Source organism: Drosophila ananassae, chromosome 2L (assembly GCF_017639315.1).
Source record: "Drosophila ananassae strain 14024-0371.13 chromosome 2L, ASM1763931v2, whole genome shotgun sequence".
NCBI lineage: Eukaryota > Metazoa > Arthropoda > Insecta > Diptera > Drosophilidae > Drosophila > Drosophila ananassae.
Window position 1 is genome coordinate 1,423,947 of NC_057927.1, and position 25,603 is coordinate 1,449,549.

Consider the following 25,603-nt stretch of genomic DNA (forward strand, 5'->3'; position numbering starts at 1 on the left):
AATATATATATATAGGTATATAATTATGTATATAGCTCTGTTTGATTTGCTTCTGTTGCTTGTCTCTCTGTTTTTTTATTTTTTGTTATTGCTGTTTTCGCTGCATGAAGTCGCAAGTACATAAAAAAAACAACTAATATTTTTATACCCTTGCAGAGGGTATTATAATTTTGGTCAAAAGTGTGCAACGCAGTGAAGGAGACATCTCCGACCCTATAAAGTATATATATTCTTGATCAGGATCACCTCCTGAGTTGATATGAGCATGTCCGTCTGTCCGTCTGTCTGTCTGTCGGTTTCTACGCAAACTAGTCTCTCAGTTTTGGAGCTATCGAGTTGAAACTTTGCACACACCCTTCTTTCCTTTGCAGGTAGTATATAAGTCGGAACGGCCGGGATCGGTCGACTATATCCTATAGCTGCCATATAACTGATTGATCGGAAATGCCATAACTTTGGTGTTTTTTAAGTTAGAGGGTTGGGACTTTCCACACATGTTGTATTTGACCAAAATATCTTGTGTACAAAATTTCATGAGGATCGGCCGACTATATCCTATAGCTGTCATAGAACGGTCGGAATTGGCATAACTTTGGTGTTTTTTAAGTTAGAAAGATGGGACTTGGTACAGATTACTCTTTGGGCAAAATAATTCAATATGCCAAATTTCATAAGGATCGGCCGACTATATACGATCTTCTATAAATGTAATAATATAAGATGCGTGGCGCCACCTAGCGGACTGCGACTGAACTGCAAGGGTATATCAACTTCGGCTCCGCCCGAAGTTAGCTTTCCTTTCTTGTTTAAATGTGAGTTAGTAAGTGTGTGGGAAATAAAAACAATTCAATTTTTTTTTTTTTTGAACAATCGCGCGGCTTTAGCAGGGGTCATGTTGATAATTTCGGGGACTGTATTTGACAAATTTTGTTGCAGCTTTCGATCCATTCTTCTCACTTAACTAACTGTTTTAATTTGAAGTTTTTTATTTTACAAAATTGCTTAATACGTAAAGTTAAAAATATGTTGGCTTATAATCGAATCCTCATCGTAATCATATAATTTTATTGGTTTTCTGTGTATATTGTATGTTCCTCTGCTGGTTCTCCGCCCCTAGACACGCTCTGTTATCTATGAAGTTGACACACCATGTCATGCATACATTTTTAAATGTATCTGCGGCTTAGATTCCTATCAATGTATATGCGTAAATAATATGCTATATGTAGGAGGGAGGGGGGCATTTGTGGTAAGTATGTATGTATGGATGTGTGGATAGCTTACTGAACTTTCAATTGTTTACATAAATTATGAAAATACATTTTATTCGAATTTTAACGCTTTACCCTTTTTACTGTACAATTTTTCCTTATAATTTTGCACGTCACATTTATTAACAAGTTTATTAAATTTTAAAGCATTCAAACAATTCCAATCGGATATATGACTTTCATAATTCATTTTCAAATCTTCAAATCTTGACTGAAAACTATTTAAAAGTTACGGAGGCCTTTCAATTTCATAATTACGTATCTGGTTCTTAGCTAGGTATAGGCTTAGGAATTTGAAAGTGGAACTTTGAAGCGCTATTGGAAAGTACGACAGAAAACATATCTCGAGAACTCTCACATGCACACAAATATATATTAAAAGAACAAAACCAATGCAAATGCTGTGGTGTAGGCTTAAAAAAATGATATATATATTAAAAATGAACGAACATTTGAGTTTCATGCTTTGAGGCCTACACTTCATAAATTAAAAGTGTAGTTTAGTGTGTGTATGTTTTTGCGATCGGTGTGTTGAGATTTTAAATTTAAAAAAATTATATAAAATATTTATAAATATTTTTTGTTTTGTTTTTTGTTTTTTCCACATTCTGTTTACTGTTACTACAGACCTTAACACTTATTATCTTACTATTTGTTTTTTCCTTTTTAAAAAGACATCTATTTAAGCGCTAATAAAGTGGTTTTTTGTGGCTGCTATCGGTTCTTGCTGTCATACAGTGCGGCTGGTAACTACACTGATCCTAAGTTGAATGCCTCGGTCTGTCGGTCGGTCGGTCTGGGTGTGTTTGTTTGTTTTTGCTCCGGGTTATGATGTATAGTATGTACATGGCAAGCCCGTTAAACCAGAGAATGCTTACTAGTTAAGCAGTGCATCCATGGTGTATGGAAATGGAGGATGTTGCTGCTCGAATCTGTTTGCTGAAGACGAATACAACTTGGTTGCTGCTACTGCTGCTAACGCTGATTTTACCGATCTGTCTGCCGGCGACGGTCAGTCCAGTATGACGATTTGTGATTCAATGGGCCTGCTACTAGGCTCGGGGGCAGCAGGCTTGATGGGCAGTGTGCGCCATGGTTTCCGCGCCGCACGACGCAGATCCACGGCAGAGAGTATTTTTCGCGTTTTTCTATCGAAAAGAAAATTAAGACATAAGGTTAATGCTCTCTTTTAAGAAAATACATTCTCTAGTGACATTCTATAATGGATTTGTGCAATGACTCACTTGTGTGTTTCGTTGGCCCTAAAATAAACATCGTCCGGTGCATCCATCCAACTAATGACCTGTTTTCGCCCGTTTCCTCCGCGTGCCATCTGCGCAATCTTTTGTTTGCCATTAAGCTAAAATTCCACAAATTATTAAACTGAAAACGTGAATACAATGAACACTTTACATGATGTCTGGAGAGCGGTTGTCCGGATGCAGCCATCATGGCCGCAAACTGCTCGGGGCTGGGACAATGCGAGGGCATAGGGTCCTTATTCGGTCGCTTGGCAGGCGGTCCGCTGGGAACTATAGTAACTGCAATGGTAGGAAACCCCTCATTACTAAACTTCTAACAAAAAATATCTTAAATACAACCTTCTGTGCCATTTAGTTGCTCTTCGTGCGCTCGCTTCCGTATCGTTGACGTGGCTTGCGTTGGAATAATGGTGAGCTCCTTATCAGCCGGCACTGCCACAACGTCGGGGGACTTGTTGGGCACTCGGTCGTAGACCAAGCTGCCGTCAGCTGCTTTCGGGGGTTTCGGGAATGAGACGACAGTCGGCTGGGGCATTTTCTCCTTCGGTGTCAGCACGAGCCATTCGTGCGGGCCGCTGCCCGGCGCACCCAATCGATTGGCAATCTTTGTGACGCTGCCGCGATCCTTGGGCTTGAGCAGGAGCAGTTTCTTTATTTCCGCCTGTGATTTACCACTAATACGATTCGTAACTGCAAAAGATATTAAATTTAATTAGGTTTGTGGTATAAGAGACTCAAAAATAAACTCACATTCTTGCTTCACCAGCAGCGAGTTAATCGCGTACGCACTCTGCCGCGCCGCCTTCTTCGGCTTGACGATATTGCGGCAGATGACACGTGCCACCCGGGTCATGGGATTGGTGTGCAAGTAAAAGGCCGTGCGCGTCTTCATAATGGGTCGTGGGGATCCAGAGCTGATGGCTATGCCGTGCGCTTGTGCATAGTGGCGGGCTAGGTGGGTCTTCAGCTTAAATTCCTTACCGCAATTGACAATCGAACATCTACAGAAGAAGATGTAAGTTCAATGAATCACAAAATGGATTAAAATAGTATCGTATGTACCTGTGCAACTGACGATTGGTTAGATCACTGATTTTTTCATCGTCATTAAGGTCAACTACAGTGGTCGGCGTTCCTCCAGAACCCGCTCCCGCAGCAGTCGGTGTGGTTGCAGTCGCAGATCCTTTCTTTTTGGAGTCGCCGTCACTGCCATCGCCCTTGGTCGCCGATTTCATACTGCCGTATTTTCGCCAATACTCCCAACAGCTCTGACAGAGACGACACGTACTGTGTCCACTACTGACCGAGTTCCACTGTAAAAAAGTTTACTTATTTAACAAAATATCTCTTTAGTTATTTTTCTCCACTTACCTGTGATGATTTTGTGGCGCCACATGATTCGCAGGGTTTGCCATTGTTGGAGAGATCGGTGCCCCCATTGGTGGTGCCATTGTAGATTCCACTACCTGTCTTTGCGGATGCTCCGTTGCCCTTTCCATTATTGTTGTATTGCGGGATGTAGACCTGCTTGAGCTTCAGTTCCGCCTCCACGGCCTTGACGCGTTTCTGCTGGACATACCGATCGGTGGTCTTCCACATGTAGTAGTACTCGATAATCTGTTTCAGCGTTTTCCAAGGCAGCTTTTTTCAAATTAGACGGAATGTTAGTGGCAGTTCAATAATACTATTTTAAGTTCAAATGGCCCTTACGAAATCTTGTCGAATGTCGTTAAAGTCTTTGCCGTACTTGTCCAGCGCCTCCTCGAAGAGATTTGCTTCCGAAGCACTCCAGTCCTCGATTTCATCGCGACAGAGCACCGGGCCAGTGGAAGGAACTAACGAGGACATGGCCTCCTCAATCGAGTACTCATGCTTGTGAAGAATATTCATTGCATGAAACTGCAAGCAGAGAGAAAAATGAGTCACAATTTGAGAGGGGGCTGTTAGAGATAGTTACTCACCAGTGTGATGTCCCTGCTGGCTGCTGCGGCAGACATGTGGAGCGAAGGTTGCTTCACCGAACTGCTGCAGTCGAGGGCGCGGGCAAAAGTTCCAATGGAGCGTGAGACAACAAGGAACTGATCGATCTTGCGATCGGTCAGACTGTGCTCCGGCGTCCACACCAGCGATTCCAGTTCCTCCAGCTTTCGTTCGTCCGTGGCGGTGTCCTTGAGCTTGGCGGGTATATCACACTGGTAGCGGCTGCCGACCCTGATTTCGCCCTTGTCTGCGAGCAGCGTCTTTTGATTCGGATCGAACACCAGACAATAGAAGAATGTATCCTGAAAAAAATAATGCGAAAATGGGATTAAATTAAATGAATAATTTTCAGGTATTAAGTGATTCCCTTCCACTGGTATAAGGCTACTACCAACTCACGTCTTTATTGAGATAGCTCTGCAGGGACTCCGTTTCGTTGAGCAACGTGACGGAGCACTTGCCTCGGATTTGTGTGGCGGGTATCGACTCGACTTGGCGTGACAGGAAGAGCTCGCGGTGCTTGATCTGATAGCGCTGCTTGCTGGTCAGCGCCTCACCCTTTTCGGCATCGCTTCCGCCACCGCCACCGCCACTGGCAGTAGAACTGTTGTTGTTGGTGGTGCCGCTGTTGGTACTATTGCCGGAATTTCCAGTCGTCCCAGAACCTGCTCCGCCGGAAGATTGCGTCGGGCTGGTGCGCTCCTCATCCAAGGCAGCTGTAAAAAAAAATATGATATGATTAGTTTTTATCAAAAACATGTTTTTAATGATTTATTTAGATAAAAATTCTACAATCTACTTGTATAAAAAAAAGCTATTTGATATCTAAACTGTATAGTATTTAGAAACAAAAAGAACTACGGTAATAAATCAATTACTACTTAAAACAAGAAATGGAAATGAAAATATGAGTACTGGGGTACTGGTAGAATCTATCATCTACTTGAAAAAGAGTGGCATTCCGGATAGAGTTCAGAGACTACGAGACTACGGAGGAGCATTTGAATAACGAGCCGGAGCTGGTACCTATTGATGGGTCGAGGACAGCTTGGGCGGCCTGCTCCTCGCCAACGGGTGTGCGGAGCCAGGTCTTCTTCAGCTTGGTCGCCAGCGGTGAGTCCTCGGCGGTGGCCACTGATCCGTCGGATAAATATTTGCGTTCGATTCGATGAGTTCATTTGATGTTTAATGCATTTGAATAAATATGTTTTATTTACAAAGTATTTTTAAGCACGGCGTAAGTTACAAACTTATAATTAAATAAAAATTAGCTGAAAGTGAGGTGCCTCAGCAGCAGTTTTAAATAAAAACTAGTTTTAAATTCATTCCTGACGTCTGGAATATCTAACAAACAAGGTCTTAGCTCTAGATCTCTGAGTTAAAAGGCTTTAAAAAGTAAAATGACTCAGATTCCCCTTAAATAAAATTAATAAATATTATAAAAAAAAAAATATGTAATCTCTCCTGGAATTTGGTGGCTGAGAAACAGAGCGTGTCCTGGAGAGCAGCTTCCCTCATGATTTTTCTCAAGCTGATTAAAAAATGTACGCTTCACATTTTGTCCCCATTTTGGGGCGTGGGTGCATCGCCAGAGCCGCTGGAAAAGAGGCAAAAGCCGAGGCACAACCGTAGGTGTTTTTTGTGTATTTGTGTTTGTTCGGACGCCGAAGGATGAAGCGGCAGCAGCTGTGGGGCAGGGGTGGATGACTGTTCGGCGACTATAGATAGGACACACACCATCACACACACACAAACGCAAAAGTGGGTGGTGGGTAGTGGGTGGTTGCAGGGGGATTTGTGGGTTTGCCTTTGCCCGGTTTTCGAGGCATTTTGGTTTTTCGAATGCCCTGCTGCCCGCTCGCTCGGAAGTTCAAGGCCTGCTATTGACTTGCCGATTAGCACCTGGGCTTTAGCGGGCTATAAAATATTATTTTTAAAATAAACAAAGCGACAATGGGAATTTTATTTTTACTGTTATTATTATTTTTTTTTTAATTGGCAATTAAAAATTTAAAAGTGTAAAATGATTAAGCAAAGTAAACATTAGTCAGAAGTTCTAGCTAAAAATAATCTTTTTAAACAAAGTCAGATAAAGAGTATCCTTAGTTCGGCTTAGTTTCCAACTCCATTTCGGCGACAGTGGCTGTACAGTCGAAATTTCGGGGTTGGAATATCGGCACACTTGTGCCACAAATTTACACTTTTTGCGCTAATTTTTAATGCCTGATTAGCAAGTGGCCCGCCAAAAGGTGGCACTCGCACTCAAAACTGGCTCTCGGCACAAACAAAGAATATAAATAAATAATATTTAGAATTAAAATGCAAAAAAAAGGACTAGATGACAGCGGGCTGATGTTAAGGCCAAAAGGGGTTGCGTTAATGGGCATTCTGGGCGCATGTCGGGGGGGTGGGCTAAGGGGTAATGGCCAAGGAGTCGGGGGTGTTAGGTCAGAGCCACAGAAAACGCATTTTCGTTAGGTCACGTATCGAATTCGAGTGGGTGGCTGGCTGGCTGGCCAAAGCCAAAAACTCAACCGACTGAAGAGCGTGTTTTTTTTTATATTTATTATTATTATTTTTTTTTTGGAAGGGGTAGGGGGTACTGGGGGGTAAGAGTGGGGGGTACTGTGTGTGTATACACAAATGCAAAGCGCGCCTCTCTGCGTGTGCCACATTGCTGTAGCTCGACTTTGCTCCACACTCCACTACCACTTCCACTGCTACCCCCAGCTCCAAAAAAGTGTTTGCTTGAAAATTTTCGTGCACAGCACAGTAGTACAGCAGTACAGTAGAGCGTAGCTATGTGTGTATGTGTGTGGGCCAGCTTTAGCAGCCAGAGGTAGACAGCAAGTCTACCTACAGCCGAGACCGAACCGAGAGTATCACATTCACATTGACGCCGGCGCCGCCTGGCAGCAACCAAAAACAGCCAGAGCACCAGCAACAAGAACACGGGGTACAGTGCAGCTCCCCACTCATTAAAGGCGCAGTTCTTTAATCAAAATATAATTAATAAAATACAATAGATCAAATGCACGACACTTTGAAGAGTATCTAAAGCCTTCTTGTGATTTAAATATATTTTATTCTTGACCCTATAGTTCAGCTTATGGAAGCTCCACTGCCTATTTATGTGGATGCGACGGATACTGGACGAAATCCGTTTTCTCTCCGCCTTTACAGTTGTTGTCATTGCGGTTCTTGTTGCTCTGGGATGGCTTGACTGCGGCCGGTGGGATAATGGGTGGTTGGGTGGTAGGTGGTAGGTGGCAGGTGGGTGGTTGCTGGGAGATGGGGTTGGGCTTGGGGTGATTTTTTTGTTCACATGCCCTGGCACATTGCACCTTTGGTGTCTCGCAGATCTTTTCGTCGGGTTTTAACTTTTAACTTGTTTGAAGGCCGCAACAACCTAACCTCACTTTCTTGCCAACAATAATAAAAATATATTTACAATAAAAAAAAAACATTAAGCAGGAGTAGGAGCAGGAGCAGGAGGAGGAATGAGGAATGAGGATCGGGAGGGAATACTCACGCTGATGTTTGTCGGCCAACTGGACGAGCGGATTGGGCAGATCGCGACGCCGGTAGAAGCACATGACCTTCGCTTCCACATTGCCGGTTTGGTTCTTATTTAGCTCTTCGATGCGACGTATTAAGTAGGGACTGTTCGGCGTTGTCTCAACGTAGACGTAGTCTGGAAAAAAAGAAATAAGACTTCATGTTTAGCATAAAATACATAAATTAATGTTGCTGGAAAATGTGTTGTTTTCGGAATGGGAAGGCAGAAGAACTGGTGGTGGAGAGAAGAACTCCATTCATTAGTAGGCCTACGTCACAGGTAAACGCACACACACACACACACACACACACACACATAGGAGTTTAAACGTGGCTTAATTACGGATACCAATACTATCTAAGAGCTATGCGCGTTGCTCAATTAAATACAAATGTGGGCATCCATCCGTCCAACTAAAAATAAGCAACAACAGCAAAAGATTTGCAGCGGAACCTGTAGTTGACCAATACACCGAAAAAAATATAGGATATAGGGATCTATTATCAAATAATACATTTAATTACCTAAAAGGAGCCTTTATTATTAATTAAAAATATACAAAAAATTGATGCCTGAAAGGGGATGCGGGGCAAGTAGATGGAGAAAGAGAGAGAGATGAAAAAGAAAGTGGGGACGCAGCGAGAAAGCATGGTTACTGTTGTATGTGAGTGTGTGCGTGGCCATTAAAAATGGCAAGCCAAAAGCGCTGATGGAGACAAAAAATATCCGTATAATTCTGATGAGCATTAAAAACGTATATGAATCTTCGCATTTGAAGCTAAAAGATATACTTTTATTTTTATTTTGATTCTGTTAATTAGCCGTTTACGTTTTAAAGTTCATTTGCATTTTGAACCACACTCACACATACACTGAGAGAGAGACACTCACACACACACAGTCAAGAAAAGCAGGTGAAGAAACCGTTTAATAACGTCATCGCAATGAGAGCAAGCGGGATGGAAGAAAAAAAGTGCGTAAGAAGGGGGTGGAGAAGGGGGGTACTGTTTAAAAAAGAGGTGGGGGGGGGGGGGTAGAGCTGCCCAAAAAGCTCATTAGCATAAGAAAACACAACAGAGCGGTCGGCTCACCCAAAAAAAAAGAGATACACTCCATCCACAAGCACACACAAACACAGCGGTTTGGGCATCCCGATGTGGGAAATGCAAGTGAGCTCGAGCAGGGGGGGTTTGGCCAGTAGGCTTGGGATAAGGGACTATTTTAAAGAACTACTTATAAAATGATTCAGAACCCTAGTGCTGCCAAAAAAAAAACGTCCTGGGTAACGCCAACCACACATACACAGGCTTATCGGAAGGAACATGTCGAAAACACTTGCTGCCGCTGCTACACTTCCAAGCATTTTAATTTACAGAAAAAAAAAATAGGGCTCCTTCGGTACTAAAATTTCCTTAAATGACTCAACTAGGGGTCCATGTGCGTGATAAGGATTTTCGGCAATTAAAATGCACTTTCATTATTTCGTAGGTGAACTTCTCAGACACAACACACTCATACACACACACACACATACAGGGAGACGGCGGCGCCGATAACGAAAGATGATAGAAAAGCGAGTACGGGAAAATTTTTCTCACCTCCGACTCGATACATATTTGTGGCCATTTTCACTATGCTGCCGTTGTGTTTCAGTCCGCACCAAAACTTTCACATGTAAAGCACTCGGCACTCGCTTAGCACTGCTTTTTCAATGTTTCTGTTTCAAATTAGCGCACATTTATTTGCATAAAACGGGAGTTGTTATGATTGCATTTTTCACATAAGACGCGTTTTTTTCGTCGCCATCTTACTCTAAAAAATACACACACACACACAACGCCGAGTAAACAGCTGCACCAGGGCTGTATTTACTCAAACGATAGCTACGTATCGATATATCGATAAGATTTGAAAAGCTTAAATTAAAAAATAAGGTTCAAATTATAAAAAAATTAATTTACAAAGTCAACAGGTCTAAAAATATTTTAGACATAAGCATTCAGCAGTTATTTTTAGGTTTAAAGAAATTCAAATAAATGTATACAGATAAAAAAAATGTTTTTAAAAAATTAATTTGGTATTTTATAAATACCAATAAAAATAAAAACTCAATAGTTTGTTTGGCCCTACATATAATACATTTATCAACTTTATTCAAAATTAAAATATATTTTCCTTTACACCTGACACGATAGTATCGCTTTAAATACCTTCTCTGACTTGCTACGTTTACAATCAAAATTCACTTTTACATTGGTCTTAAGATTTGTACATTCGTAGGTTTTCATAAATTATATTCTAACTGTACTGTTATCATTGTTAAATTAAATTAAAAAGTACATTGTGTGGATTTGTTTTTATTTTTGCGTGAGTGCCAAAGAAATCACGACCCTTAGTCACGACTAGCTGTCAAATCCGTGACGTGGCCTGCCGACCGATTTTCCAATAAGCAGCTACTCAGCTGGGTTTTTCTTACCTTTTACCTAGGATAATCGAGTGCTCGCGAGATGACCACCTACGAGGAGTTCATCCAACAGAACGAGGACCGGGACGGCGTGCGTTTGACGTGGAACGTATGGCCATCGAGTCGCATTGACGCCAGTCGTTTGGTCGTTCCCTTGGCCTGTTTGTATCAGCCGCTGAAGGAACGCCCCGACCTACCGCCCATCCAATATGAGCCCGTTCTCTGCACCAGGAGCAACTGCCGAGCCATTCTGAATCCTTTGTGCCAGGTTGACTACCGTGCCAAGTTGTGGGTGTGCAACTTCTGCTTCCAGCGGAATCCCGTAAGTCAGATTAGGACTCTCATTATTTCACTCCCTAGTGATATAAATGCTACATCGTTATGAAAATCGATTTTACAGTTCCCCCCTCAATATGCCGCCATATCGGAGCAGCACCAGCCTGCGGAGCTAATTCCAGGATTCAGCACCATAGAGTACACCATCACCAGGGCACCCACTATGCCGCCAGTCTTCATTTTCCTGGTGGATACCTGTATGGATGAGGAGGAGCTGGATGCTCTCAAGGACTCTCTGCAGATGTCGCTAAGTCTTCTGCCCCCTAACGCTTTGGTTGGCCTGATTACCTTCGGAAAGATGATCCAAGTGCATGAGTTGGGTGCCGAGGGCTGCTCTAAGAGCTACGTGTTCCGGGGAACTAAGGACTTGACCGCCAAGCAGGTCCAGGATATGCTGGGAATCGGGCGCGGAGCAGCTCCGGGGCCGCAGCAACAGCAGCAGCTGCCCGGTCAGCCGGCTGGAGCGGCGGCCCCTGTGCCGCCCGCTCATCGCTTTCTACAGCCGATCGGCCAGTGTGACACAGCATTGGGCGATCTGCTCAGCGAACTGCAGCGCGATCCCTGGCCAGTGCCGCAGGGCAAGCGCTACCTGCGCTCCACGGGCGCTGCTCTTTCGATAGCAGTTGGTCTGCTGGAGTGCACCTACCCGAACACGGGCGGACGCATTATGACCTTTGTGGGTGGACCTTGCTCCCAGGGCCCCGGCCAGGTGGTCGACGACGAGCTAAAGCACCCGATCCGTTCGCATCACGACATCCACAAGGACAACGTGCGTTTCATGAAGAAGGCCATCAAGCACTACGACGCTCTGGCTCTGAGGGCCGCAACCAATGGCCATAGTGTCGATATATACTCCTGTGCTTTGGATCAAACCGGACTGCTGGAGATGAAGCAACTGTGCAACTCCACCGGAGGCCATATGGTTATGGGCGATTCGTTTAACTCGTCGCTATTTAAGCAGACATTCCAGCGCGTGTTCGCGCGAGACGGTAGGAACGATCTGAAAATGGCATTTAATGCTACGCTGGAAGTGAAGTGCTCGCGCGAGCTAAAGATCTCCGGCGGGATTGGCTCGTGTGTGTCGCTGAATGTGAAGAGCCCGTCGGTGTCGGATGTGGAGATCGGCATGGGCAATACGGTGCAGTGGAAGCTGTGCACTTTGAACCCAAGCTCCACGGTGGCCTACTTCTTTGAGGTGGTCAACCAGCATGCGGCCCCAATACCACAAGGCGGACGCGGTTGCATACAGTTCATAACTCAGTATCAGCATCCAAGCGGCCAAAGGCGAATCCGGGTCACTACTTTAGCAAGAAAGTGAGTGCTTTCGTATTGTAATTGAGTTATCTCTAATGATTTTTCTTTTTGAAACTCAGTTGGGCAGATGCCACGTCGAACATACACCACATCAGCGCCGGATTCGATCAGGAGGCTGCCGCCGTGCTCATGGCCCGCATGGTCGTCTACCGCGCAGAGACAGACGAAGGTCCTGACATTTTGCGCTGGGTGGATCGTCAGCTCATTCGCCTGGTAACTGGATATAAACAATATGTAATTTTCAATTCTAAAATTACTTTCTCTTCACAGTGCCAAAAGTTCGGCGAGTACTCGAAAGACGACCCGAACAGCTTCCGGCTGTCGCAGAACTTTAGCCTTTTCCCGCAGTTCATGTACCATTTGCGCCGCTCGCAGTTCCTGCAGGTCTTCAACAACTCGCCCGACGAGACCACATTCTACCGACACATGCTGATGCGCGAGGACCTCACTCAGTCGCTAATCATGATTCAGCCGATCCTCTACAGCTACTCATTCAACGGCCCACCGGAGCCAGTTCTGCTGGACACGGCTTCGATCCAGGCGGACCGGATCCTGCTCATGGACACGTTCTTCCAGATCCTAATTTATCACGGCGAGACCATCGCCCAGTGGCGCGCTCTGAAATACCAGGACATGCCCGAGTATGAAAACTTTAAGCAACTGCTGCAGGCCCCGGTGGACGATGCCCAAGAGATCCTGCAGACGCGTTTCCCAATGCCACGTTACATCGACACGGAGCATGGAGGCTCGCAGGCGCGCTTCCTGCTCTCCAAGGTTAATCCCTCGCAGACGCACAACAACATGTACGCCTACGGGCAGGTAAGTTCCATGGTTAAAGCCCAAAGCTTGCCACATTTTCTATTGATCTTTGCAGCGCGTTCCTAGGTGACATTGAATCAAATTTTTAATCTCGTTATATGTTCGTTTTGTTTCTCTCATTGTGTTATCCGTATCCGTTGTTATCGACCTGTAACCGTAACCGTTACCGATCCTCTGTCATGCGCAGCCGTCCATTGGTCAGACCACGGTAGTACCTTTTGCTTATACTGGGATGGGTAGATTTAAAAACCGAATTCAAGGATGCTAATGTTATGTTAAAAGCTTTTGGTTTTGGTTATATTCCGGTGCTGGTTCCTCTCGCTCATTTCCTCCAACCTATCCTTGACCTAGTCCCTTCCCGCTCATCATTTTACTAATTACTTTGGATTTCTCCCGACAGGATGGAGGCGCCCCTGTGCTAACGGATGATGTCTCGCTCCAGTTGTTCATGGAGCATCTTAAGAAGTTGGCCGTTTCCACCACCACATGAATTGTTGGAATGCCAAGTGTCCGGTCTGTTTGGTCGAAAATAAAAATAGAAACCATTAAGCTGATCCACCAACTCGGGAATTGGATGCAATTACAGATATACACCCATTTATTCCACATGATCGTCTGAAAAAACAATAAACTATTCAAATTATGTTCAAAACTTGGTTGTCACTCATCTTGGCTTTTATTTGAAAGCAGATAAACAGAAAATGCCATTAAAATTACTGAGCGGAATGAGTTTTCTATTTGGAAAACAAAAAACAATTAAATAACAAAACTTTATGGACTTTTCTCCACAGAAACAATAATTACAACTTATGGCGGTGGTTGCGTGGAAATTCAATAGATTCTAAAACAAAGACACAACTTCTAGTTTTAAAATATTAAATTATAGCATTTAAATCATAAAAGATTATACAAATTAGAGTCTATATTTGAAGGTTTTCAGTTTTTTATTTCAAATTTTTTTAAATATTAAGTTGCAAAATCAATGCGACCTCAAAACAATTTTTAATGTATGAAGCTAGTACATAAATATACATTTCTTGAAGATTAAACATCGACCTTTTCCAAAAGCTCATCCATATAAGACCCTTTTCGCATCGAATGTTTGAAAATCTACAGAGACTTCACCCAAACACCGCCACGCTCCTCGACTGACTTCGCCCTAAACTATTTGGTAAACACTGACTAAAAAGCTCGCTCCTTTGCTAGTTCCTTGGTTTCCAAAAACCAATTTAGTTGAGAAACCTGATGGACATCTTCTGGTCGACATCGGTGCGGTCCAGCGCCTTGCAGAAGTCCTCGAACGAGATCTTGCCCTGGCAACACAAATCCGCCTCCAGAATCGTCCTCTCGGCAATGCTCACCAACTGGTCCTGGCTGATGTTCGCCCCCACCATCATATGCAGAATGGAGAGCAGCTCGTCCCGACTGATCACACCATCATCGTCCAGATCGTACATCTTAAAGGCGAACTTCAGCTTCTCCTCGCGGCTGTTCAGCTTGCTCTGCTTGTTGTCCCTCAGCGGTCGGAAATGGGCCAGGACGTTCATAAACTGCCGGAAGTTGACCCGGTCGTCATTGCTTTCCGCGAAGAAGGAGTGCACTATCCTCTCGCACAACGGGTTGATCGCCAGCTCAGGAATGCGCATAAGGTCCTCCCGGGACAAAGTGCCGCAGTCGTTGCGATCCAGGGAAGTGAAACGGGAGTACAGTCGCTCGATTTGGTTGGGGGTAACTAAAAAAAAAACAGAATATTGTTACTAAATTGAATAAAAAACAAGAAAGGAAAGCTAACTTCGGGCGGAGCCGAAGTTTATATACCCTTGCAGTTCAGTCGCAGTCCGATAGGTGGCGCCACGCATCTATATTATTAGATATACAGCGGATCGTATATAGTCGGCCGATCCTTATGAAATTTGGCATATCGAATTATTTTGACCAAAGAAGCATACATTGAAAATCCCATCCTTCTAACTTGAAAAACAACGAAGTTATGCCATTTCCGATCAATCAGTTATATGGCAGCTATAGGATATAGTCGACCGATCTTTATGAAATTTGACAGATCGTATAAGTTGGACCAAATAAGAATCCATAGAAATTCCCAACCTTCTAACTTGAAAAACAACGAAGTTATGCCATTTCCGATCAATCAGTTATATGGCAGCTATAGGATATAGTCGACCGATCCCGGCCGTTCCGACTTATGTACTACCTGCAAAGGAAAGAAGGGTGTGTGCAAAGTTTCAACTCGATAGCTTTAAAACTGAGAGACTAGTTTGCGTAGAAACAGACAGACAGACGGACAGACAGACAGACGGACAGACAGACAGACAGACAGACGGACAGACGGACATGCTTATATCGACTCAGGAGGTGATCCTGATCAAGAATATATATACTTTATAGGGTCGGAGATGTCTCCTTCACTGCGTTGCACACTTTTGACCAAAATTATAATACCCTCTGCAAGGGTATAATAATACGACTCCCTCTTCACTTCTATCGGAACATAGTTTCTGTCTTAAAGACCGCCCAACACATTCCAAAATTAGTTGTTCTAAAGAACTTCCTGATAAGAGCGGGGCTTATCAATTTAGCTGATACTAGACTGGTCGAACATTGGATACAAGCTCCAAGGCAGTGGCTATTTCAATTGCTACCTTATCGCAGTCGAAATATTGAAATTACACGGTCGCGGACACAAGATAATTGCCAGCCAATATATTTATCGTTGATAGCAGTCGACTTTTGCCCCCACCCGCTCCCTGGCGCGATATACTTGACGTTAATGACGTCATGCGGGAAGTGCAGGTGCATTTGCAATGCAATTGACTTTTGCTGGAAGGTGTCTGTGCATATCCAGTTTATATAATGCAGATGCTGTTCTGAATAAACTGCTATTGTACTTTTTAGGAACACGTATGAAGTTCCTTTTTTATTGGAGATTATGGAAAATTTAAAGCCATTAATCAAAATGATATTAATGGAGAAATTATTTTAGCACTTTGGTGCTATGTTGATGTTTGCTCATGGCCTATTTACTTAAAAAGATGTTTATTTATATCCAAAGTGCGCGTTTGTTTTGAGCGGGTGATACATGTCGGAGGGAGACTCAAGGTTACTACACTCTATTTCGGTACTCACAGCCAGTTTCCTCCTGGATTTGAGCGATTTCCTCGTTACGCAGGAACAGCGAAGATTTATTGCCCATGACGACGTTGTGTTTGTGCGCTAATCAACGGGTTTAAAGTTTAAAATCTTTCAGAATCGCAGACGAGCATCGAGTGGCATTGGTATTCGGTAGGGTTGTTGATATCAGGGGGACCGTTTGCGGTTTTGTAGAAATCTGAACGTTTTGGTATATTTTCAAGATTATACTAAAAATACTGATGGATAGTGATGGACTTTTCCAACTATCGTTTCATAGAAAACCATCTCTATTCGTATTGCAAAAACGTAAACAATTATTTTGATAAGATAATTAAATAAATATAGAGCCATGGATAAGCTAAATTCTACACTAACTGCTGTAAAGAATCTGCGTTCCAATGTGAAACAGTGCTTTGAGCATTTAGCGGATGGAACAGACGGGGAGGGCGTCGAGGAGAGCCGGAATAAGTTCGTGCATGAGTTCCAGGAAAGATTCGGAGCCATTAATTTGCAATTGCGGTGAGTATTTACATTTTACCCCTAAGGAGTGTATTTAAATGTGTTATCCCAAATATCCAGGGAAGTGGAACAGCTAATAAACGGACTGCAAGTACCGCCCACACCTTATTCCCTGGGAAACACGGCTTATCTGGCACAAGAGACATCTCAGGACAGGCAGGCACTGTATCCTCAATTGGTGAACAGCTACAAGTGGATTGATAAGGTGCACGACCACAGTTTCCTGGCCTTCAACAATCTCAACCAGAACACATTGAGGCGATCGTACAATTATTGCTCACAGAAAAGACAACGTTTGCCCTTCTCCTCCTTTAACAATGATCCAGAGTAAGTTCTGAAGACTACCACTAGGACACAACTAATTTCCACATTATCATCAGCCATATAGAAAAATTACTCAGCGAGATCAACACACCGGCGCATACTTCCTATAGGATAATCCGACCCTTCGGTACAAATGTGGTAGCCATCGTGACCATCAGCAACGTTATGAAGGCGGCCATTGTGTTTAAGGGAGTGCTTATCGAGTGGGTGACAGTGAAAGGCTTCGACGAGGCGTTGGATCACGACGATCTGTGGGCGGAGTCTCGCTACGAGGTGTTCAGAAAAGTCCAGGAGCACGCCCACTCCGCCATGTTGCACTTCTTCTCACCCACGCTGCCCGATTTGGCCGTCAAGAGCTATGTAACGTGGCTCAACAGCCACATCAAACTATTCCTGGAACCCTGCAAGAGGTGCGGAAAGTTCGTGGCGCACGGATTGCCTCCCACATGGAGGGACTTACGCACCCTTGAACCTTTTCACGAGGAGTGCAGAAATTGCTAATTGTATTAAACACACTATTTTTAAGTTGTAACTTGTATACTTCATTTATTTCAAAAACAAAAAATTATATGTACTTTGAATGCATGCGGGCGTATTTTTTTAAAAATCGCCACGCTCGACTGAATAACTACAACGGTTTAATGCGTTTAAAGGCCAGCCGGAGCGGGAGCGGTCAGCTTAGAAGCCTGAACTCCGCGCTGCAGGCACATGCGCTCAAAGTTGGCGCGAAGGGTGGCGCGGAGCTGCTCCCGCTGGCGCTGCACCTGATCGCGGTGGCACTTAAAGGCTAGGACCACCTCCTGGGGAATGTAATAGCTCTCGTCCTCTTTGTCGTCGTAGTCATCGAAGTCGTCCTGCAAGAATAAAATGATTAATAAGCAATTATAAAATAATAGAACTTTTTAAATCCTTCCTGGTTGCGCCCAACACTCACCCACATCTGCAACAATGAAAAATTGTGTTCCAACTGCGACTGGTCACCGTAGAGCAGCAACTCGGAATCATAGCTGTCAGAAACAGCATCCGAACCGTGCGGCTGTTCCTCATCGTCGTGGTTGCAGAACCCGTCGGAGCAAGAGACCTCAGATCCCTCGGGCGACGAGACGGCGCTGGAGGTGCGCGAGTTAATGTGCGAGGTTGGATCGCTACCGTATCCAGAGTCGCGTACATCCTGCTCGCACGGGCAGTTGGGCAAGGGGGCCAGGCACGCATCGCAATTGTCACCAGTTTCATTTGCCTTGGCGACGCTCGACGAGATGCAACTGGCCACGTCCAGGTGATCGTGATCGTCGTTCAGGTTTCGTTCCAGAACCAAGTTCTTGTTAACAGGCTTCTTTGTAGCTTTCGACTTCTTTTTCTTCGCTTGCTTCTTCGGTTTCGATTTCGTTGGCTTGGCCGTGGGTGGGGCCTCCTCTATGACAATACCATCGTCGACGTGCTGCTCAGTGCTCAGTTCCACTGAGTCGTGCTCCACCTCTTCCTCCTCCTCATCGTCCTGATTTAGCTTCTCCACCTGAAGCTCCGTTTCCTCATCAGATTCGTTTGCTTCGTCTTCTTCCTCGTTGACATCCTCGCACTGACGGTGCAGAGCATTCTTCTTTTCGTTCTTCTTCTTCTTCTTCTTAAGTTTCTTCTGCTCGCGCTTAAGCTGCTTCGCCCGCTCAGCTCGGCTTATTTCCTGATAGAGTAGCTCCAGGTTGCTAATTCCCTGTTTCTGCTCCACAAACGTATCGAAGCTGCGACAGAGGGCGTGGACGCCAACGGCGGCCAGCACCTGACAGGCGCGCTCCTCCTCTCGCAGGCTCACATAGATGCGTCGCAGCCGTTCGTACATGATCATACCCACACAGGTAAGTACCTCCTCTTGCGCGATCTCCAGTGTCTTGGCATGCCTTTCGCGCAGCTTCGAGTAGCTTCCGTTCACTTCCGGCTCGGCTCTCTTAATTAACGCGTCCAGGAACTCGATTTTGCTAGTGCTTACGTGGATGTGCTGGTCGGGCACGCACTTGCGGATATGTGCGTACAGCTGCGCCGCATATCCCTTTTCCTTTGCCGAGATTTCGCCAATGAGTATTTTATAAGCGCGCTCAATCTTCAAGAAATCAAAATTATAAATAAAAAGTAAATAGAATTATAAACGTGAAGAAGTTGCCTACCTTTGTTCGGCATCCTGAGCAGAACTTGTGCTTCTTGAGGTAGTTCTCTAGCACGTCGTGAAGCTCCTTGGTCTCGATGATGGTTAGCTCGTTGCGGCAGTTACTCTTCATGGCGGACCACACCTCACGCCACGTCTCCGAAAAGGGCTTGGCCCGAAAGGCATCCAGAGAGTGAAGGACACAGCGCGTTTTATTCCGTAGTTTGTTGTCCAGCAGGTTGTTTAGAACTTCGTGATGCCGATAGAGCAGCGTTCCAAGTGCCTGCGGAGTCTTTAGTTTCTCCTCTACGATGCCCAACGTGGCGGTGGGTCGCAGCTCCAGTGGGTCCAGTGTGCGATGCCCCGACTCCGTCAACTGGTGAAAGAGTCGCTCCACTCGTCGCCGACACCCGACACACTGCACACACTGATTCAGGACAGCCATGAAGCTGGGGCAGTCGATCTCAAGCGATTGCCGCCGCTCGGCCTCTGTCAGCAGTTTGAATTTGCGCGAGAACTCCTCCAGATCTCTGCCCCGGATTACAGGGCTGTCGATCACCAGGCCTTTGCTGTTCAGGTCCATAAGCATCTGCAATAGAATACTTGTAAAGTTAGCTATAAAATTCTAAATAAGTATAGTATAGTATTTATTTATTCTTCTCGAATTCGAAAGAGGTTAGAGTAATAGGAGAATGGCTTCAGCATGGACATATGTATTTCTCTTTCTTCAATATAAACACTGAATTTTCAGCTATACAAGTGCTGAGAACTAAATTTTCGTAGGAATATAAAATAAGTTTAGAAACTTGAATTATTTTATTTTTTGGAAAATCAACAGCTGTTCGTGGAAGTCGCCATGGGGGAAACAAGGATTTTAAAAATATGGGCGAAGAGAGATCAGATCCATCGTGATCTCGGAATACGGAGAGAGTGCATCCAAACAGGTTCCTACAAAACAGCCCCCACCCCATCCCACAGGCCAAGATCTTCATCATTGTTGTTGTTGTTGTTGTGCACTTTCCAACAAAACATGGCGGCTGCAGCCAACGAGCGAGACAGCGGGAGCGAAGAGCGAGAGGGGAGTTGTGGGTGGCAGGTGCGGCAGTTGCAGTTTCAGCTGATGCAGAATCATGGATCAAGTTCAATTAATAGCCGCATAATTGCCCAGACGAAAGCTCGCACAAAGGCGTCGCGACAGCAGCCAATTTATTACATATATGCGTGTTATGAAAGTTTTTTGGACCAAGTGCACACACGCACAGAGCGACATTTGTGCGGACGAGTGTGTGTGCTGCTGGTTCTACTGGCAGTCATCTTGGCCTTACATATACACTGTGTGTCGGAAATCGGTGGAAGTCTCCTAAATTCAATGCGATTCTCACCATTAGTTTATCGCCTGCCACGAGCGGCAAATTCCTACGGCCAACGTCCACGGATTCATCATCATCCGTGTTGAAGACTTTTGTAAGTCTCGCCATGATTCTTTCACGACGAATTCAATCCTAATTTCAGGCACTTTACGACACACTTCTTTCCTAAGGTCCGGGGGCTGGGGAAACGGGGAATCAACGGGAACACAGCGCTACACGGTTCAACAAATAATATTGACAAATATATCCTGGCTCGACAGTCGAAAAATCAGCTATAATCAATTTTCTATGTCACAAAACACGTCAAACACGGTCGGTCTAGAGTTGTCAAAACATCAATGATGTTATCGATACTAGTGATGGCACTGACCGGCACTATCGGTGCACTTTTAAGTGATTATTTTTTAAATGTTTATTGAAGGTAATTAAAAATTATTTGTATGTAGTGATTTAACTTGATTATGCTCTTTAAAATGTCTAAATAAACAGGCGCACAATATTTATATAAATAAATGGACTTATCGATAGTAAATGCATCTGCGATGACTCGGCCTCGCTGTATTGCCAGATCGCAGAAAAATGTAAAGTAACGCCGAGTGCGAAAGTCAGGGAATTTTTACCGCGTTGGAAGAGAAAAGTGAAATTTCAGTAGTATTACGCTAACTAGCGGATTAATTTATTATTTAGTGGCTACTTGAACTAGCGGGGCAAGTGGAAGCGTGCAACCATGTCGCATCACTACGTGGTTACAGCGCAAAAGCCGACAGCCGTCGTTGCATGTTTGACCGGTAAGGGAATCGCGGGGAAAATGTGGTGCCCTCCACAAACTTCCTCGACGAATGTTGCAAACGAGCATGTGCTATACTTAAAATATCTAATTTCAGGCAATTTTACCTCGCCCACGGACCTCAATCTGGTCATCGCCCGCAACAACCAGGTGGAAATCGACCTCGTCACCCCGGAGGGACTACGCCCCCTCAAGGAGATAAACATAAATGGCACTATTGCCGTTATGCGCCACTTCCGGCCGCCCGATAGCAACAAGGACCTGCTCTTCATCCTGACGCGCCGGTACAATGTTATGATCCTAGAGGCGCGTATGGTCAATGATGTAATTACTGTTGTAACAAAGGCAAACGGAAACGTGTCCGATTCGGTGGGAATCCCATCTGAAGGAGGTGTCATTGCCGCCATAGACCCAAAGGCTAGAGTAATCGGAATGTGCCTGTACCAGGGCTTGTTCACCATTATACCGATGGACAAGGAGGCCAGCGAGCTAAAGGCCACTAACTTGCGGTAGGTTGTTCCTTTGTTGTGGAGATATCCGTTGGAATCTTATAGATTTGTTTCTGTTTTTGAGGATATTTAGTTAAGTTTATTTATTTTCGCATTATCTTCACCAGCATGGACGAACTGAACGTTTATGATGTGGAGTTTCTTCACGGTTGCCTGAATCCTACAGTCATTGTGATCCACAAGGACAACGACGGCCGGCATGTTAAGTCCCACGAGATCAACTTACGTGAGAAGGAATTCATGAAGATTGCCTGGAAGCAGGACAACGTGGAGACGGAGGCAACCATGCTTATCACAGTTCCTTCACCCATCGGTGGAGTTATTGTCATTGGGAGGGAATCAATTGTTTACCACGACGGTAGCAACTATCACGCCGTTGCCCCACTCACCTTCCGCCAGAGCACCATCAACTGCTATGCTAGGGTAGACAGCAAGGGATTCCGGTATCTTTTGGGAAACATGGACGGCCAGCTGTACATGCTCTTCTTGGGAACATCTGAAACGTCTAAGGGAATTACCGTCAAGGATATAAAGGTGGAACAACTTGGCGAGATCTCTATACCGGAGTGCATTACGTATCTGGATAATGGATTTCTGTACATCGGCGCCCGCCATGGAGATTCGCAGCTGGTGCGTTTGAGTTCAGATGCTATCGATGGCTCCTATGTCATACCGGTGGAAAACTTCACCAACCTGGCACCGATTCTGGACATAGCAGTGGTGGATCTGGATCGCCAGGGCCAAGGCCAGATCATAACATGCTCAGGAAGCTTTAAAGACGGTTCCCTCCGAATTATCCGCATTGGCATTGGAATCCAGGAGCACGCATGCATCGATTTGCCAGGAATTAAAGGCATGTGGTCTTTGAAAGTCGGTATCGATGACAGTCCTTACGAGAACACGCTGGTGTTGGCCTTTGTTGGGCATACCAGAATTCTTACCTTGTCCGGTGAGGAGGTGGAGGAAACGGAAATTCCCGGATTTGCCAGTGATCTGCAAACTTTCCTTTGCGCCAACGTAGAGCACGATCAGGTAAGTCTTGGTTTGAAGAACTAAGTAAAAATATATTTAATAAATCTTACTTTTTAGATAATTCAAGTCACTTCGGATAGTGTGCGTTTGGTGAAGAGTGCCACGAAGGATCTTGTGGCCGAGTGGCGTCCTGAGGGAGATCGATCCATCGGCGTGGTTTCGTGCAACAGCACCCAGATAGTGGTGGCTTCGGCCAGAGATATATTCTACATTGTCATTGAGGATGGGAAGCTGGTGGAAAAGTCGCGCAAGACTCTGGCCTATGAGGTTGCCTGCTTGGACATTACCCCTTTGGATGAGTCGCAAAACAAGTCTGATTTAGTGGCTGTGGGTTTGTGGACAGACATTTCGGCTGTGATTTTGTCGCTCCCCGAACTGGAGACCATTTACACCGAAAAGCTTAGCGGAGGTAGAGGATTTTATTATTTAAGCATCCAAAAAATAGCGAACTAATGTTTCTGATTGCAGAGATCATTCCCCGTTCCATTTTGATGACCACCTTTGAAGGCATCCACTATTTGCTGTGCGCTTTGGGCGATGGCTCCATGTATTACTTCATAATGGACCAGACCACCGGCCAGCTGACGGACAAAAAGAAGGTGACGCTGGGTACACAGCCAACCACGTTGCGCACTTTCCGCTCCTTTGCGACCACAAATGTATTTGCGTGCTCTGATCGTCCCACGGTGATTTACTCCTCGAACCACAAGCTGGTTTTTTCAAATGTCAACTTGAAGGAGGTTAACCACATGTGCTCCCTGAATGCTCAAGCTTATCCGGATAGTTTGGCGCTGGCCACCAAAAATTCTGTCATTTTGGGCACCATTGATGAGATCCAGAAGCTACACATCCGAACGGTTCCGTTGGGCGAGGGACCGCGGAGAATCGCATACCAGGAGGCGTCCCAAACGTTTGCAGTGTCCACACTACGAATCGACGTCCATGGAAGGGGCGGAACGAAGCCATTGCGAAACAGTGCCTCCACGCAGGCGCAAAATATTACCTACAGTTCGAATATCCTACCCAAGCCTGGTACTGGAACTTCAACAGCAACTAATGCTGAAGTGGGTCAGGAAATTGATGTTCACAATTTGTTGGTCATCGATCAGAATACGTTTGAGGTTCTGCACGCTCACCAATTTGTGGCTCCAGAAACAATTTCGTCTCTAATGTCGGCCAAGTTGGGTGATGATCCAAATACTTACTATGTTGTGGCCACGTCGCTGGTGATCCCCGATGAACCAGAGCCGAAGGTGGGAAGGATTATTATTTTTCACTACCACGACAACAAGCTCACCCAGGTTGCTGAAACGAAAGTGGATGGCACCTGCTACGCTTTGGTTGAATTTAATGGCAAAGTACTGGCGGGAATTGGCAGTTTTGTGCGCTTATACGAGTGGACCAACGAGAAGGAGCTGCGCATGGAGTGCAACATCCAGAATATGATCGCTGCTCTATTTTTAAAGGCCAAAGGGGATTTCATTTTGGTGGGAGATCTTATGCGATCCATTACTCTGCTTCAGCACAAGCAGATGGAGGGCATTTTCGTGGAAATCGCCCGAGACTGTGAGCCCAAATGGATGCGGGCCGTAGAGATTCTAGACGATGACACGTTCCTGGGGTCAGAGACGAATGGCAATCTATTCGTTTGCCAAAAGGACAGGTATGTTTATGAAGTGAACATTTTTAGAAAAGATATAATTAATTTTATAAACTCTTAGTGCGGCCACTACTGACGAGGAGCGCCAATTGTTGCCGGAGCTGGCTCGTTTCCATCTGGGAGATACGGTTAACGTTTTCCGGCACGGTTCATTGGTTATGCAGAATGTGGGAGAGCGCACCACCCCGATCAATGGATGCGTACTTTATGGCACCTGCAACGGAGCTATTGGTATCGTGACTCAGATACCTCAGGACTTTTACGACTTTTTGCACGGTCTGGAAGAGCGGCTTAAGAAAATTATTAAGTCAGTGGGCAAGATCGAGCACACATATTATCGTAATTTCCAAATTAACACCAAAGTGGAGCCGAGCGAGGGATTCATAGATGGGGATCTAATTGAGAGCTTCTTAGATTTGGGTCGGGACAAGATGCGTGACGCAGTCCAGGGGTTGGAGGTATGTTTTTTTAATGGTTTATCCCACATGTTTATAATCTAAGTAATCAAATATTTATTTTCAGATAACATTAAACGGGGAACGAAAGAGTGCCGATGTGGAGGACGTCATCAAGATAGTTGAGGACCTAACGCGCATGCATTGAAGTGGTATACCATATGTATATAAGAATATGAAGAGCAACTACTGTCATCAACCGAATTTCTCTACTGTACATGAAACTTCGATACCATGTATCCTGCTTAATCCCCAAAAGGACTGTCTCGAAGTCTGCTTCGTCTCTGCTTTCCTGTCGTATTCGAGATTCTCGGTGTTGTTTTCTCGCGAAAAATATTGACAATGTAGAAAATAAAAGAATAAATTGTTTTAGGTGGAGCGTCAGCGCTCTTAAAAAGTTGCGCTTTAGCCACGATTGTAAAAAAAATTTTAAATATTTTATTAATCGCATTTGTTGGTGGCATTTGTGTTGCAACTTATTGATGTGTGCTTACTTAAATGCCGTTTAATTTTTAGTTTTCAATATGAATTAAATTTATTTAATAAAATTTAATAAATAAATTACAAATATTTTCAACATAAAAATCGGTGTTATATATTAGGGATTACAGGGATTATATCCTAACCAGGATCTATACGGCCTTTATTAAACAATATA

The 25,603-nt window shown here is 44.7% G+C and overlaps 6 protein-coding genes across 10 annotated transcripts; 3 read left to right on the forward strand and 3 right to left on the reverse strand.

Annotated features, from left to right (window-relative positions):
* Positions 1 to 85: 85 nt before the first annotated feature.
* On the reverse strand, positions 86 to 9,926 carry LOC6500190 (metastasis-associated protein MTA3). Of its 2 annotated transcripts, XM_001953016.4 has the most exons (13): positions 9,671 to 9,926; positions 8,046 to 8,207; positions 5,540 to 5,647; positions 4,913 to 5,229; positions 4,495 to 4,815; positions 4,244 to 4,432; positions 3,905 to 4,174; positions 3,596 to 3,846; positions 3,284 to 3,534; positions 2,873 to 3,223; positions 2,685 to 2,812; positions 2,516 to 2,631; positions 86 to 2,419 (listed from the first exon to the last, which is right to left on the reverse strand). In XM_001953016.4, exons 1-13 carry the CDS (start codon positions 9,696 to 9,698, stop codon positions 2,284 to 2,286), a joined length of 2,628 nt encoding a protein of 875 aa, XP_001953051.3. In that variant the 5' UTR covers positions 9,699 to 9,926; the 3' UTR covers positions 86 to 2,283. The 2 variants fall into 2 exon arrangements, with proteins under 2 accessions (XP_001953051.3, XP_032305541.1); XM_032449650.2 differs by lacking the exon at positions 5,540 to 5,647.
* Positions 9,927 to 10,244: 318 nt separating this feature from the next.
* Positions 10,245 to 13,657, forward strand: LOC6500361 (protein transport protein Sec23A). 4 transcript variants are annotated; one of them, XM_014911025.3, is made up of 7 exons: positions 10,245 to 10,348; positions 10,560 to 10,858; positions 10,937 to 12,186; positions 12,246 to 12,399; positions 12,457 to 13,005; positions 13,193 to 13,213; positions 13,406 to 13,657. In XM_014911025.3, the coding sequence occupies exons 2-7, from the start codon at positions 10,580 to 10,582 to the stop codon at positions 13,493 to 13,495; spliced, it is 2,343 nt and encodes a 780-aa protein (XP_014766511.1). In that variant the 5' UTR covers positions 10,245 to 10,348; positions 10,560 to 10,579; the 3' UTR covers positions 13,496 to 13,657. The 4 variants fall into 4 exon arrangements, with proteins under 4 accessions (XP_014766511.1, XP_014766513.1, XP_044574204.1 ...); XM_014911027.3 differs by having other exon boundaries at positions 10,270 to 10,439; XM_044718269.1 differs by lacking the exon at positions 13,193 to 13,213 and having other exon boundaries at positions 10,271 to 10,439.
* Positions 13,658 to 13,662: 5 nt separating this feature from the next.
* LOC6500188 (calcineurin B homologous protein 1) lies at positions 13,663 to 16,364 on the reverse strand. The gene is made up of 2 exons (XM_001953018.4): positions 16,150 to 16,364; positions 13,663 to 14,737 (listed from the first exon to the last, which is right to left on the reverse strand). Exons 1-2 carry the CDS (start codon positions 16,214 to 16,216, stop codon positions 14,235 to 14,237), a joined length of 570 nt encoding a protein of 189 aa, XP_001953053.1. The 5' UTR covers positions 16,217 to 16,364; the 3' UTR covers positions 13,663 to 14,234.
* A 32-nt stretch (positions 16,365 to 16,396) lies between these two features.
* LOC6500362 (mediator of RNA polymerase II transcription subunit 27) lies at positions 16,397 to 17,583 on the forward strand. Its single transcript, XM_001953019.4, has 3 exons — positions 16,397 to 16,674; positions 16,735 to 17,001; positions 17,055 to 17,583. The coding sequence occupies exons 1-3, from the start codon at positions 16,505 to 16,507 to the stop codon at positions 17,497 to 17,499; spliced, it is 882 nt and encodes a 293-aa protein (XP_001953054.1). The 5' UTR covers positions 16,397 to 16,504; the 3' UTR covers positions 17,500 to 17,583.
* LOC6500187 (gametogenetin-binding protein 2-like) lies at positions 17,517 to 20,851 on the reverse strand. Its single transcript, XM_001953020.4, has 4 exons — positions 20,515 to 20,851; positions 19,155 to 19,721; positions 17,933 to 19,090; positions 17,517 to 17,852 (listed from the first exon to the last, which is right to left on the reverse strand). The coding sequence occupies exons 1-4, from the start codon at positions 20,608 to 20,610 to the stop codon at positions 17,646 to 17,648; spliced, it is 2,028 nt and encodes a 675-aa protein (XP_001953055.1). The 5' UTR covers positions 20,611 to 20,851; the 3' UTR covers positions 17,517 to 17,645.
* A 193-nt stretch (positions 20,852 to 21,044) lies between these two features.
* Positions 21,045 to 25,530, forward strand: LOC6500363 (DNA damage-binding protein 1). Its single transcript, XM_001953021.4, has 7 exons — positions 21,045 to 21,290; positions 21,387 to 21,798; positions 21,906 to 22,830; positions 22,888 to 23,239; positions 23,299 to 24,493; positions 24,552 to 24,948; positions 25,013 to 25,530. Exons 1-7 carry the CDS (start codon positions 21,230 to 21,232, stop codon positions 25,091 to 25,093), a joined length of 3,423 nt encoding a protein of 1,140 aa, XP_001953056.1. The 5' UTR covers positions 21,045 to 21,229; the 3' UTR covers positions 25,094 to 25,530.
* The last annotated feature ends 73 nt before the right edge of the window (positions 25,531 to 25,603 follow it).

Excerpts from the sequence above, each read along its gene's own strand:
- LOC6500190 (XM_001953016.4), bottom strand. The coding sequence starts at position 9,698 with ATGGCCACAAATATGTATCGAGTCGGAG. Across the intron at positions 4,816-4,912 it reads AGAGCTATCTCAATAAAGAC|GATACATTCTTCTATTGTCT; the intron begins GTGAGTTGGTAG and ends TATTTTTTTCAG. Across the intron at positions 2,632-2,684 it reads AACCGCTCTCCAGACATCAT|CTTAATGGCAAACAAAAGAT; the intron begins GTAAAGTGTTCA and ends GTGGAATTTTAG.
- LOC6500361 (XM_014911025.3), top strand. The coding sequence starts at position 10,580 with ATGACCACCTACGAGGAGTTCATCCAACAGAACGAGGACCGGGACGGC. Across the intron at positions 10,859-10,936 it reads TCTGCTTCCAGCGGAATCCC|TTCCCCCCTCAATATGCCGC; the intron begins GTAAGTCAGATT and ends TCGATTTTACAG. Across the intron at positions 12,400-12,456 it reads ATCGTCAGCTCATTCGCCTG|TGCCAAAAGTTCGGCGAGTA; the intron begins GTAACTGGATAT and ends TTCTCTTCACAG.
- LOC6500188 (XM_001953018.4), bottom strand. The coding sequence starts at position 16,216 with ATGGGCAATAAATCTTCGCTGTTCCTGCGTAACGAGGAAATCGCTCAA. Across the intron at positions 14,738-16,149 it reads AATCCAGGAGGAAACTGGCT|TTACCCCCAACCAAATCGAG; the intron begins GTGAGTACCGAA and ends TTTTTTTTTTAG.
- LOC6500362 (XM_001953019.4), top strand. The coding sequence starts at position 16,505 with ATGGATAAGCTAAATTCTACACTAACTGCTGTAAAGAATCTGCGTTCC. Across the intron at positions 16,675-16,734 it reads GCCATTAATTTGCAATTGCG|GGAAGTGGAACAGCTAATAA; the intron begins GTGAGTATTTAC and ends CCAAATATCCAG. Across the intron at positions 17,002-17,054 it reads TCCTTTAACAATGATCCAGA|CCATATAGAAAAATTACTCA; the intron begins GTAAGTTCTGAA and ends CATTATCATCAG.
- LOC6500187 (XM_001953020.4), bottom strand. The coding sequence starts at position 20,610 with ATGGCGAGACTTACAAAAGTCTTCAACACGGATGATGATGAATCCGTG. Across the intron at positions 19,722-20,514 it reads TGGCAGGCGATAAACTAATG|ATGCTTATGGACCTGAACAG; the intron begins GTGAGAATCGCA and ends ATTCTATTGCAG. Across the intron at positions 17,853-17,932 it reads TTTCATTGTTGCAGATGTGG|GACGACTTCGATGACTACGA; the intron begins GTGAGTGTTGGG and ends TTATTCTTGCAG.
- LOC6500363 (XM_001953021.4), top strand. The coding sequence starts at position 21,230 with ATGTCGCATCACTACGTGGTTACAGCGCAAAAGCCGACAGCCGTCGTT. Across the intron at positions 21,799-21,905 it reads CTAAAGGCCACTAACTTGCG|CATGGACGAACTGAACGTTT; the intron begins GTAGGTTGTTCC and ends TATCTTCACCAG. Across the intron at positions 22,831-22,887 it reads CCAACGTAGAGCACGATCAG|ATAATTCAAGTCACTTCGGA; the intron begins GTAAGTCTTGGT and ends CTTACTTTTTAG.